The sequence below is a fragment of the Gadus chalcogrammus genome, chromosome 20 (assembly GCF_026213295.1).
Source record: "Gadus chalcogrammus isolate NIFS_2021 chromosome 20, NIFS_Gcha_1.0, whole genome shotgun sequence".
In the NCBI taxonomy this organism is placed as follows: Eukaryota; Metazoa; Chordata; class Actinopteri; order Gadiformes; family Gadidae; genus Gadus; species Gadus chalcogrammus.
The window spans coordinates 4,051,934-4,064,433 of NC_079431.1; the positions used below are offsets into that span (position 1 = coordinate 4,051,934).

Genomic DNA, 12,500 nt, shown 5'->3' on the forward strand with positions numbered 1-12,500 from the left:
GAGGTCCTATGTGTGGGTGGCTGGTGGATGGATGATTGGATTACACCCTAAGGTATAAGTGCTGTAGGTAAGATTCAGGAATTGTAAAGTTAGAGAGCATAACATAGTAGAAGTGAGCCAGATGTTTTAACTAAACAACTAAAATATTCTCCTTCTTTTCTCCCTCACTCCCTATGTTTCTCAGCTATTGAGAAGTCTTGCACTCAATCATCTGTGATTTACAGTCAATGTGGATTCCCTAAACCAATCCGGGCATAGATTCCCTGATTCCCTGATTTGTGTACCGGAATACAAAACCATCAATTTGCTCATACAGAGGCAGGCATGCAGTGAAATCGAAACAGGTATTCTCTAGGCACATCTCACTGATGGATGTCTCTGTCATTTCTAACAAATGACACACAATGGCAATAGCTCTTAATTTTACCTACAGCAGTGTGAAGATGTGAAGGGCATCTTCACTGTTTTAAATCATGTTTTAAAAGATGCACATATTCCTGTCTGGCTGTCAGCCGTAATAGTCTGCAGCTGTGGCTCATAGGCTAATTGACCCACACCCATTCTGGTGCTCCTTAAGAGGGCCAGAGTTTTAGACTGGAGGGAGGCTGTGCAAGTGACTCGACGGTTGTGCTATTTGTTTTAAGTAAAAATATGCTTTGTAACAACAACCATGTGCGTCGAGAAAACTCTTTTCCACAAGCAGCTTTGATGGCACAGAGAGAGTGGAGGAGTCTGACTTACAGGCCGTAAGCAGAGTTGATGTCCAGACTGGTAATCTGACCGGGAGGCTCCCCATCCACCCAGAGCAGCTGGACCACCAGCTCAGCCTGGTACCCTGGAGGCACCCGTACCGGACGCTCCTTCACCCTGAGAGAGAGAGAGAGAGAGAGAGCGGGGGAGAGGGAGAGAGAGAGAGAGAGAGAGAGAGAGAGAGAGAGAGAGAGAGGAGAGAGAGAGAGAGAGAGAGAGAGAGAGAGAGAGCGGAGAGAGAGGGAGAGAGAGAGAGAGAGAGAGAGAGAGAGAGAGAGACTCACACAGGTGCACAACACACTGGTTTCACCACTGACACTCGTACCCCAAAAAAACCACGTACCCCAAAAGTACTCAATATCTATTTATAAATGTATTGATGGTACCTACAAGGAGGTTGTTAACTGTGAAAGGGAATACAATCTAATTTAGGCTAAGCTGGAAATGCTCCAGATCATCCATCAAATAGTTATTCTGCCAAGTGACATTCCTGTAACTCTTGAAGAGAGATCACAGACCTAGAGCGCTACCTCCTACCAAGAGAGATCCAAAGACCTACAGCTCTACGTCCTACCAAGCGATCACAGTCCTACAGCGCTATGTCCTACCAAGAGAGATCCAAAGACCTAAAGCGCTACGTCCTACCAAGAGATCACAGACCTACAGCGCTACGTCCTACCAAGAGACCACAGACCTACAGCGCTACGTCCTACCAAGCGATCACAGTCCTACAGCGCTATGTCCTACCAAGAGAGATCCAAAGACCTAAAGCGCTACGTCCTACCAAGAGATCACAGACCTACAGCGCTACGTCCTACCAAGAGACCACAGACCTACAGCGCTATGTCCTACCAAGAGATCACAGACCTACAGCGCTATGTCCTACCAAGAGAGACCACAGACCTACAGCGCTATGTCCTACCAAGAGATCACAGACCTACAGCGCTATGTCCTACCAAGAGATCACAGACCTACAGAGCTATGTCCTACCAAGAGAGATCAAAAGACCTACAGCGCTATGTCCTACCAAGAGAGATCCAAAGACCTACAGCGCTATGTCCTACCAAGAGAGATCCAAAGACCTACAGTGCTATGTCCTACCAAGAGAGATCCAAAGACCTACAGCGCTACGTCCTACCAAGCGAAGAAGTAAAGAGGTTAGGGACGAGGCGTGGAATGGGTTCCTTACTTCAGGCAGGGGATGCTGTCCTTGACCCCCTCGGAGGCTCCGCTCCCTGGGCTGGCTTGGACCGGGGAGTGGGAGCCGGGCTCAGGGGAACAAGGCTGGTTCTCCGTCTCCGAGGGGGACAGGACCTCCTCCGTGTCGCACTGCAGACGCACCTCCAAGGACTGAGGGGGGAGGGGGTACGAGCCAAAGACAGACTTGTGAGTGTGGCGTTTGAGTTAGGGCACAGAACAGGGGGTAGAACGCTGGAGTGGGGATGGGAAATTTGTTCGAGTACCGGCCAAAAAGGTCCTGGGTTTCGAACTGAAGTGACGTAAGCGAGATGCCTCATCCTTGTAAACACGAAACTCAAATTACAGTGAGTGGCTTCTGATAAAAGCTTAATATCGGCATCGCAAATAGTACAAAGTCTATTCAAACCTAGCGAGTGTCTGTGTTGAAACACACTCCAAATTTGTGTTTTGGGATTTTAATGTCCTAATTAGAAGACCGATACGAAGGGAAACAGAAAGTACTGCCACGGTACATTCACACTCTGCGTGCTTTGCTCTGTCACACAAAATATTACATTTCCTTTTTTGGGTCGAGCTCCAAACACGAGGCGACATCAGAACTCCAAGTACTCTGGGCTCCACTCACCACGATGGGCGTGTTGGCTTCATACTTGCTGAAGCGGTAAAGGATGATGTGGGCGGAGATGCCCACCACGCAGAAGATGCGGCTCTGGGGACACCAGCTAACCATCTGCACGGCGTAGGGGTCCTCCTCCACCAGGTCGCCCCCCCGCACCTCCCCGGGCTTGGGCTTCTCGAACACCTTGGAGGTCTTCAACTTGTAGAGCATCTGCAACGTGACTGCGGGGCAGGACGGAGGAAGAGCCATACTCTGACGTGTGTGTCGACGGGGCCTGTGTGTGACTACGCTTAAGGCTTCGTTATGGTTCCACGTCGACACAATCAAAGATCAGGCAGTCGCTTGATTTTGTTTTGGTTCTGCGTCTGGCTTACGTCGGGGTTTACATTCGGACCAATCACAGCCCTTGCTGCTACGTCGCCTCGACGCAAAGGTTTTTGCGAAGCGCACGTCAGGCCCTTGCGATGGACGAAAAAGGAGGGTCCGCAACGATGTAACGTTATCCCCCTTGCGTTGCGTCAACGTGGAACCACAACTAAGCCTTTGCAGTCCTTACGCTTGCATGGTTGTTTCACAGCGTTTGAGTTGATGACACACCCCAGTGGCTCGCCGGGCGGCTGCTTGCATACCATAAGCCCTCGCTCCCTCTGGATCCCGGCTTAACTTAATTTGGAGCTAAATCAGATCATGGAGACGTTCCCCCTTTACATAATTATGTGTGTGAAGCAAACCAGAGCCGACGCCGCCAGGTTGGCTCAGCGTCAACATGGCTATAAAAGACACAGGTGTCGACTTTCAGTGGTAAAATATGAACTTTGAATCGCTATTAGCATTGGAAGTGGCCCCAAGGATCCCAAAGGAGAGCGTGCCTGTGCCACCGGACTGTGCTTTTGTAATTGGCAATTAGGAAAGTGTCGGTGTGTACCGATGAAAACTACAGTAGACCTACTTGCAGACGCATCCCAAAACTTTATCGACCCGTCAGCATGTCTGAGAGAGAGGGAGAGAGAGAGAGAGAGAGAGAGAGAGAGACAGAGAGACATAGAGAGAAAGAGAGAGAAAGAGAGACAGAGAGACAGATTGAGAGACAGAGAGAGGTTTATTTTAAGCAGCACAACATTTTCATCTGTTTTGTAGAAAAAGGCAAGGTCATGTGATTAGCCATCCAGATGAACGCACTTAGCGAAGAAAAGCGATGGATAAAAGAGAAGTTAACTGTACTTTAACAGTTAAGTTTGACAAATGAAGAGCATCACACAGTACAGTAAACTACAAGTAAACTTCATAAAGGAGTTGAGGAACTCATCCACAATACAAAGGAGGCATGACTAAACAGTCAAAGAAAGGAGACCTAAACACTTGTATTATTCATGAATCGCCGCATGCACCTTACTCAAAAAAGAAAGAAATTCAATATTTGGCTCGCCAGTTCAATCGTGGCTTATTGTTTGCCTAGGATTTGGCCTTGCCTGAAATACAAATACAATATTCGCTCACAGATCTGCTTTCCTCAGACAGTGCCAAAGTCAGAGCCAATTGTGATGTGACAAATGGTTCTTACTCAGACTAGGAAATACATTTTTTTCCATAAAAAAATTCAACAAAAGACAAATTTGGACAAATGGTTTCCTATAATTCACCCAACACCCAACTGCATAATCCATGCCTGAACGAACAGAAACCAATCTATAACAACACCTTATGCTAGCTATATATCTATAATAGCTTACCATGCCATGTCTATAGTGAACTCACCCTGTGATGATGATCTCTGGGTACGTCTGAGAGCCGACGTTCCAGGTCCCTCCAGTGATTGGCCACTCCTGTTGTAGTCACAGACAGAATTGCTCTGATTGTCGCACATAGTCCAAGGCACATGCATCCAACCATCCCGTTGGCTTGAATACGCCGCAGTATTGGATGATGTGATTAGATGAGCACAGAGCATCCATTGTATTTAGGAAAATACAGATTGCGATAGGACGCCGTTGTCAATAGCCTTGGTCCGCCCGTTATTATCCCCGAGGACAATGAACCGTGATGACACCCAAACCCATAAACCCTCTGCTGTCCTGACACTAATCAGGTAGCTTCAGTGCTATGCCAAATAGCGATGAAACTGAGCACCGAAAAAATACACCTACGCCTGTTTTTGTAAATCAAAAGCTGGGGTAATCCTTCAGACTCGCGCACCGGACAAAGAAAGAGGTCTCGGTGGGACAACCCTCTGCCTACCTTCTGGCTGAAGCCCGTCTTTTTGTGTTTGGCACCTATGGAGTACAGGATTGGAATGATGTCTGGAGGGCAGTCTGCAAAATAGGCCGTACAGGTGACGGGAGACTCATGGATGTCCATGGGGTACGGGTTCTCAAAGATGGGGAAGCTGAAATAGAGAAAGAGAAAGAGAAATGCAAATATAGTGAGATGTATAGAGCTAGAGAGAGAACTTACATCATATTGTTACCTAAACGGTAGAAGCACAAAAAGGTAAGGATAACTTCAAAAGTAAGGCAGAAAACCAGGACACAGGAGGTACTTTTTTCTTCTTTCCATTGCAGGGATATTGGAGTGAACATTGCATCGTTGCAATGGGAAATGTCTAAACGCAGAGGAACCTGTAACCTGTAAATGTGTCATGGAAGAATACTGGAGACCAGGGATGGAAAACGTTTGGCAACCCGAGTAGGACACCTTTCAGATTGATTTCTCATCGTGACTCACGCACATTTGGAGAAAGTTTGGAACACCTACACATCTGTACCCGAGAAAGAGAAATGTTTTCAAAGGCCAACTGTTGACGTCTGTGGCCTGCAAGGAGCCAAAGAGAAGATGAATAGCCTCAAGAAGTACACCTGTGTCGTATGGATAAGACTTCAAATGTCCCCCAAAAAAACGAATATAACTAAGGGCAGAATGGTATTTAAAGGCTAATTTGCTGATAAATCATAAATAAGAATCGTGCCTACAGGCCATTTACCGCGGAAGGCAAAGACACACGAGGCCTTTTCATCCGTCTTCATTCAGGCGTTACTTACATCTACAGGGATTTGGAGGGTGTCGTTGCTGCGGCAATGTTTACCCCACCCCCATGCCATATATGTTTTGGTGTAAGAAGAACATCTACTTCACGTGAAGTCTGCTCCTAGTATTGTCAATTAATGAATGGCCTGCTTAACTATTATTCAAGTGAATTCCTCAAACCACGGGGCCTGCTTTAAGTGTTTCTGATTGGCTTAAACAAATGTACTTGAGCCGGAACCAATTGAAACACATGGCCCTGAATATGAGCCAATCACCAACCACATTAGCAATACCCTGTGGGTCAGCACAGATGGCATTGGCCAAGAGGATGAAATCGAGGACAACCCAGTCCAACCAGTGTTCACAATACAATGCAACGTATTGAGTTGGATTGCATCCCGCGCCTTACCCCTCTCCAGTCATTCCCTTCGGACCTGACTGAATGGACAGAGGTATCATAGTGCGAAAAACACATCTGCCGCTCATAGCACTGATTACGGATCTGTTACGTTAACATGGTCCGTGGTCAATGTGTGATGCCTTCACTTGTTTAGTCTTCTACCCGTGCCCTGGTACATAAAAACATCACACCCTTAATTACTGAAATGAGCAACACCTGTGTTGGTCCTGCCACGAAGCCTCAGTGGAGTGGCTGTATGGCTTTGGCTCTCCTTTGAGGTCTCATACTGTGGCCAAAATAATGGCCAATACATCCGACTCTGAAGGCCTCTGTGACGCCGTGCCACAGACGCCAGCAGATTGTTCACCTTCTCCTTCTCACCCTGCTGCCAAATGAGCCAGGGAGCCAGAGTGTTTGGAACGTGTGTGTGTGTGTGTGATAAGTGCGAGTGCGTGTGCGTATGTGTGCGTGTGCGTGTGCGTGTGTGTGTGTGTGTGCACCTGCACATACTTGCTCTGCGTTAGGTCTACCACGATGAAGTCCTTCTCCAAAAGCACAACGACTGCATATGGCTCCTGGACCTCTGTGAGAAATCACATTAAATAAGAGTGAGAGAGAGTGAGAGTGAGAGAGTGAGAAAGTCAACGAGAGAGAGGAGGAGAGAGAATCAGAGAGTGAGAGAGTCAGGCCCTTTCCCATTTCTTACTTTTACCCCATCCCCCTCTTTTTCGATTGCCTCTCACTTTTCTACTTGCCGCTCCTTACAAGGGGAAGTGGTTGAAATCTTCCCCTGTAAAATGGGACCCCCCTACATGACCCTGCTACCCCAGCAGTACTCATCAGCGGCGTCTACGTACACACGCGCCAAGCTTTTTGCCGGACATTTCGAACCTAACAATGCCGTCTTCAGCTGTGGGTGTTTCTGTAGCGTGGGCTGTAGTTATCCTTTGCGGTTGTCAGCAGCAAAACAGAAATTGCCTCCCTACTGTGGCAACTGTGGTGCTCTCACAACTGGGTCAGGAGTTGATGGAAAGAAGAAGATTCAGTTCCAGCCCATAGCTGTTTTGTTCTACAGTGTATCTAGACTGTGGAGATACACGGTGTAGATTCAGTGTATGTTCTGTGTGTCTAGACTTTGTTGATACACAGTGGATCTACACTGACTATAGACTAAATAAAAAGTATTATAAAAGTAAACGGCTTAAGATTATGTTATAACTGGAAAGTTATCTTTATAATATGTCCCCTTTCTGTACAGGATACCAAATTATTGTTTGATTCTTATCATCAGTTGGAATCGACCATTATGAACCACAATGAAATACAATACAAAAAGAAACAACCAGATTTAAACTTTCTTTCAGCTTTCTTTGTGACGTCCCGAGAGAGAGAGAGAGAGAGAGAGAGAGAGAGAGAGAGAGAGAGAGAGAGAGAGAGAGAGAGAGAGAGAGAGAGAGAGAGAGAGAGAGAGAGAGAGAGAGAGAGAGAGACAGAGAGAGAGAGAGAGAGAGAGAGACAGAGAGAGAGAGAGAGCTGGAAAGGATGGGGCAAGCAAGAATTAATGAACCCGGCAAAAGCTATTCTCAGGCGCGAGACATGAGGTCTGGTTAGGTAATGTCACAGTGCTAACCAGCGTCTTTTCTGACGAAAGGGAGAGAGAGAGAGAGAGAGAGAGAGAGAGAGAGAGAGAGAGAGAGAGAGAGAGAGAGAGAGACAGAGAGACAGAGAGAGAGAGAGAGAGAGACAGAGAGAGAGAGACAGAGAGAGAGAGAGAGAGAGAGAGAGAGAGAGAGAGAGAGAGAGACAGAGAGAGAGAGAGATATAGGGAAATATACATGGAGACATAAAGAGAGACAGAGCGAGAAAGAGAGAGAGAGAGATAAAAAGAGTGTGGCGTAGACCTCAGAGCTCTGAGCCTGTACTCGCTGAGCAGAGTCAAAGTCAAGAACCCATACCCTTATCTACACCCCATTCAGTTCGCCTTCCATCCATTCCTTTCTCAGTTCTCCAGTCTCCACCCATGATAGCATAACAGCAGACCTTCACACCCCCATAACGCTCCCTCGACTACCCTCTGATACAACTCAGCGGGCAGCGTCACCCTAGAACCTCGCCGACCCCCCCCCCCCCCCCCCGATGGACCGACCGAACGACCGAGAAAATAGCTTATCCCCCCCCCCCCCCACACAGTCCAGGACGGGAGCCCTGAGCAGCTCTGAGCACGCACCGTTGTTGTACGGGGTCTCGCAGAGCACCATGAACTCCACGATGGGGTGGTCCATCTCCAGCACGGTGATGGCCTTGCCGTGCATGATGGTCAGCGTGGGCCGGCGGCCCGCCTTGTCGTACGAGAGCCCCCCCGAGAAGATGACAAAGGGCTCGCTGCTGGGGTAGGGGGGGGGGGGGGGGGGAGGGGCATAGAGACAGGCAGGGGGAGGGGCATAGAGACAGGGAGGGAGAAAGAGATTCGGTTTTTAATACCACTTTATTAAAAAAATATCCAACTCTCTCAATGTGCTTACATTTCTTCTGATACTCAAACCCAAACAGTACAGGTGGTTATTTAATGTGATTGTTTATGACAAAGAGATTGCCTCCAAAAACAAATTAGTTTTTATAATGATATATTTCATAACAGAGAGAGAGAGTGAGAGTGAGAGTGAGAGTGAGAGAGAGAGAGAGAGAGAGTGACAAAGACAGAGACAGAGAGGTAGAGAGGAGGAGAGAGAAAAGGGAGAGAGAGAGACACACATCAGGTGTATATACATCCAGGTAGCTTCATCTTAGTTCCAAACAATCTAGATCCGAATCTATTCAATAACGACTTCCCCAAACACAACTCTGAGCTCCCAAGTCTTGTTTGCGGATGGAAGGAGTTAAAACCGCAGCCCTCATACAATCATTGATCGTCATCTCTATCCAAAGACCGTAATGCGTAATCAGCTCTGAGAGGGCAAGGCCATCTGAGCACGGTATCTTTTCATCTCTAATGCCCCCATCGCTCAAGGACTTGCGTCTGACGCTACCTCTCAAATACTCTGTGTACCTCTGTGTATAAAAGTGTGAAGGGTGAAAGTTTTCTGCCTTCAACGAGAGCGATTATGTTTGGCATAGGAAAATGATTGCAGACTGCATACTGAAGGCCACTGGGCTTGGAGGAATTGGATGTTATTATGATTATCTGTCTTATTTATTTTCCCCATCTTTTTTTTCCAACCACGATGGCTTGAGTTGTGGCAGTGTGGCAGATTGAGGGAGGCAGAGCATGTCACGGTCTGTCTGTGTCTCTTTGATTGTCCCCCATGATAAAGACAGCAGCGTGTGAAAAGCTTTTGGTGTCAGGGTGAAGCCGCAGCAATGCTAAGGGTTCGGTCATGTCCACCTCAAAATGAAGTTCTGTATAGGTTTAGAAAGTATTTGAAAAGGCTTGGTGGTGATTCATAATGGATCAATCCTACGGTTCCAAACCCAAGACGATTTAGGGTTGAATTTCAGAAATTCGGGGCATTTTTCCATTGAATTCAAAATAGAGTTTCTGTGAGTCAGAGAAAATGTGGGTTAGGAACATCTCCTCCAATCTTCCAACTGTTTCATGAGGGGCAAAGCGGGATTATACCCAACAGCACAAGGCATGCTGGGCCACGAGAAAATGCCGCCGGTAAATCCTGCCAATACGTATTACATCTCAAAACGATCGAGAACACGGGACAAAGAGCACCAATTTCAGCGCTACACCACGGATAATATTTTGTAATAATTCCGCTCGGTCTCGTTTAATCTCCGCGCCGAGCCGTAGACCCCGCGTAGCGCGTTATTAAACCAGCAGTTTCCTGTTCCTCACTTTTAATTGAAAACCTCGAGGCCCTGAAACAGAGACATCCCTCCTAGCTCTCTCGGCCACCATTATTGCATGTGCTGGAATAAAAAAAACAATGAAGGAGGCTTCATCTCAACAGACACCACTCAGAGGAGCTCTAGGAGTCTCTATAGTCGTAGAGGGGACAGGAAGATACATGAGGAATCACCGGCATCAGCCCTGCCTCGCGTGATCGAGAGCAAAAGGGTTGCTGGGGGGGGGGGGGACGGACGGACGGACGACAGCAGTGAACCTGAACGCGCTGACATCAACAGTCAGTCCCAGTCTACGTCTAGCTGCAGGTGGGGCCCGGTGGAAGCTGGAGACGAGAGAGGTCGGGAGTGAGTGCTGCTCCTGCTACACCTCAGCAACGGAAATCAGTTCGCCCCGTTTGTGACCCTCTGTTTTACTGTGCACTACAATACAGCAGTTTAGCCGGGGTAAGCTTAATGGCTTCTTTTCTTCTGGGCTCCCTTGGCAGGGACACATTAAAAAACAATACAATTCACGCAGCAGTAAATCACGATTTAAAAACAGCACATTACATTTTTAAAGAATTTAACACATTACAACAATTGAGAACAATGGAGCCACCCACGGGCATTTGACAATTCCCTCTTCATTCTCCTCTCTAATATTTTATCTTTTTTTCGATCTTTCTTTCTGATACCCGAGGAGAGGGAGAGCCACTATTATTTTAGCTTTCTAGACGGAGGTACATTAAAATTCCTTTATTCTTAAACCATTGAACCGAGGCCACATAAAAGATGTCCTCGAAATGTTTTTCTGCTGACAGCGATGAGGGGCTAACCATGTGCTATCCAGGCCCGTTAACTTCTACCGTTGAGGGGACTTCTGCAAAATGTAAAACGTTTGTGATAGTGCAAAACAATACGTCAGCCAGAAATGATACTTAAGATCGGACGCGCTCATCCACTATAGCCTGGCAACCACGAAGAGGATTACTTTGATGTCTTTGTGAAGAATGGAGCTCCCGTGAATTGGAAGGCATTTCCGATTCAATGAAATTCAAGAATCCGGAGCAGAGGCTAGCATGCCTTTAGCACACGGCTCATCGCGGCATTTCACGATGAGGGACTTATGCCAAGTGGTTTCCTAAAGGTCTAGTTTGATCAAATGCAAGTCTTTTGTACCCTTTCTGTTTTCTCAGGTGAGTACAGAGATACAGGTTAGTATAAAACAGACAGGTGAGTGCAGAGCGACAGGTGAGGATAGAGAGACAGGTGAGTACAGAGAGACAGGTGAGTATAGAGAAAGGTGAACCGAGAGAGGCATTCGGTTATACCCACAAAGTCGTGTTGCTCAAATGCTTTGATCTTGACGTAAGGTTCCAGATCCGGGATGTTAACATGTAATGAGGAGGAAGATGCATATGATCAAAGTTGTTATTTACCTGTTCCTTGAAGTCTTGTACTCCACCTTGAGGATCGGTTTACACGACTCCTTCCTCCCGTCTTTCTGTATCTTTCCTGCATTCAAGACAGAAAAACATAAATTCTAGGAATCTCAATGCCCGCTTGATTTCCTGAGATACAGAATAGACCACTTTTCTTACGTTAGGTTTACCAAAATAAAGTGTGCAAAGGCTGCTTAATGTGATTCCTCCTGTTACAACACAATCAACATTGCCTGCATTTAATGTCACAATATTTTTCCAGAAGATTGATTGTTGAAAACCCCATTGAAAATGTAAATTTGAGAAAAGAGTATTTCAGTTCTTAGAGTAACCGAAAAACTAAGTGCTGGAACAGTGGAGGTTCACGTTGCAAATATGACACCACATTTAGAAAAGCATTTTATTTTTTAACAATTTGCTTTTTGATCTGTTAGAGGGAAAGCAAATTGACTATCAATCAAAAGTGTATTTTTATGTGCGGGGAAATAAATAGGGCTAACAAAAGATAAGTCATTCCAATAAAATGTTTCATCCTTCATGTTTTTCGTCCAGCTTTCACCATTAAAAAGAGGAACAACTAATTGAGTTCTGTATCATGTCTCCATATCAAGCATCAGGGTAATTCCCCTAATTAGTTTCCCCGGCAGCGGTATCCTCAATCGCTTGTGAAATATCCGCGTGGATTCCTCAAACCTTTGGTTGATTAGTGTGGGCTACTGCACATCTTGTGGTAGGCGAATCGTGGCAATAAAGAGATATGCTGATGTTGACATTTACATCTTTGGGGAAACCAGGCTGTTGTGATTGCTGCCAGAGAAATAGCCATACTGAGCTATGTGGGATACTTTAAGGTTGTACCTGCAGTCAATCCAAACAAAAAAATACATTTATATATATACATACATATATATATGTGTCAGATGTCTGAAAGCAATATCTAGCAGAGCTTTTCCTTGCAGGTAAAAGCTGCTTTTATGAACCGAGAGCTGGCACAAAACACATCGTATTCGATTCAATATTCCAGTTTACCTGAATCATGTACGTTTTACTAGCGCACAGACAATGGCTGTGTGTCGACTCAGCAACTCCTCTCAGTCCCCCGACACAAAAACCAAACCCTGATCTCCTTTGTCGTCAGGCGCATCCTGACACAGCCCTCTGTGAGGCAGATTAGTCTCCATGCATTACAAGCCTATCCACATCCACTGCAGTGCAGGTGCTCTGTTGTGGCAGCGCC

The 12,500-nt window shown here is 46.5% G+C and overlaps 1 protein-coding gene across 5 annotated transcripts in view; it reads right to left on the bottom strand.

Annotated features, from left to right (window-relative positions):
* The window catches only part of stxbp5l (syntaxin binding protein 5L), a 124,529-nt gene that overhangs the window by 33,560 nt on the left and 78,469 nt on the right, over positions 1-12,500 (bottom strand). For all 5 annotated transcript variants that reach the window (XM_056579798.1, XM_056579796.1, XM_056579797.1 and 2 more), the window contains exons 9-17: positions 11,261-11,336; positions 8,218-8,372; positions 6,501-6,573; positions 4,805-4,952; positions 4,325-4,392; positions 3,519-3,559; positions 2,576-2,790; positions 1,940-2,100; positions 742-867 (exon numbers count right to left, since the gene is read on the bottom strand). In XM_056579798.1, coding sequence (XP_056435773.1) covers positions 742-867; positions 1,940-2,100; positions 2,576-2,790; positions 3,519-3,559; positions 4,325-4,392; positions 4,805-4,952; positions 6,501-6,573; positions 8,218-8,372; positions 11,261-11,336 — 1,063 coding nt within the window. The remainder of the gene's footprint in view (positions 1-741; positions 868-1,939; positions 2,101-2,575; positions 2,791-3,518; positions 3,560-4,324; positions 4,393-4,804; positions 4,953-6,500; positions 6,574-8,217; positions 8,373-11,260; positions 11,337-12,500) is intronic.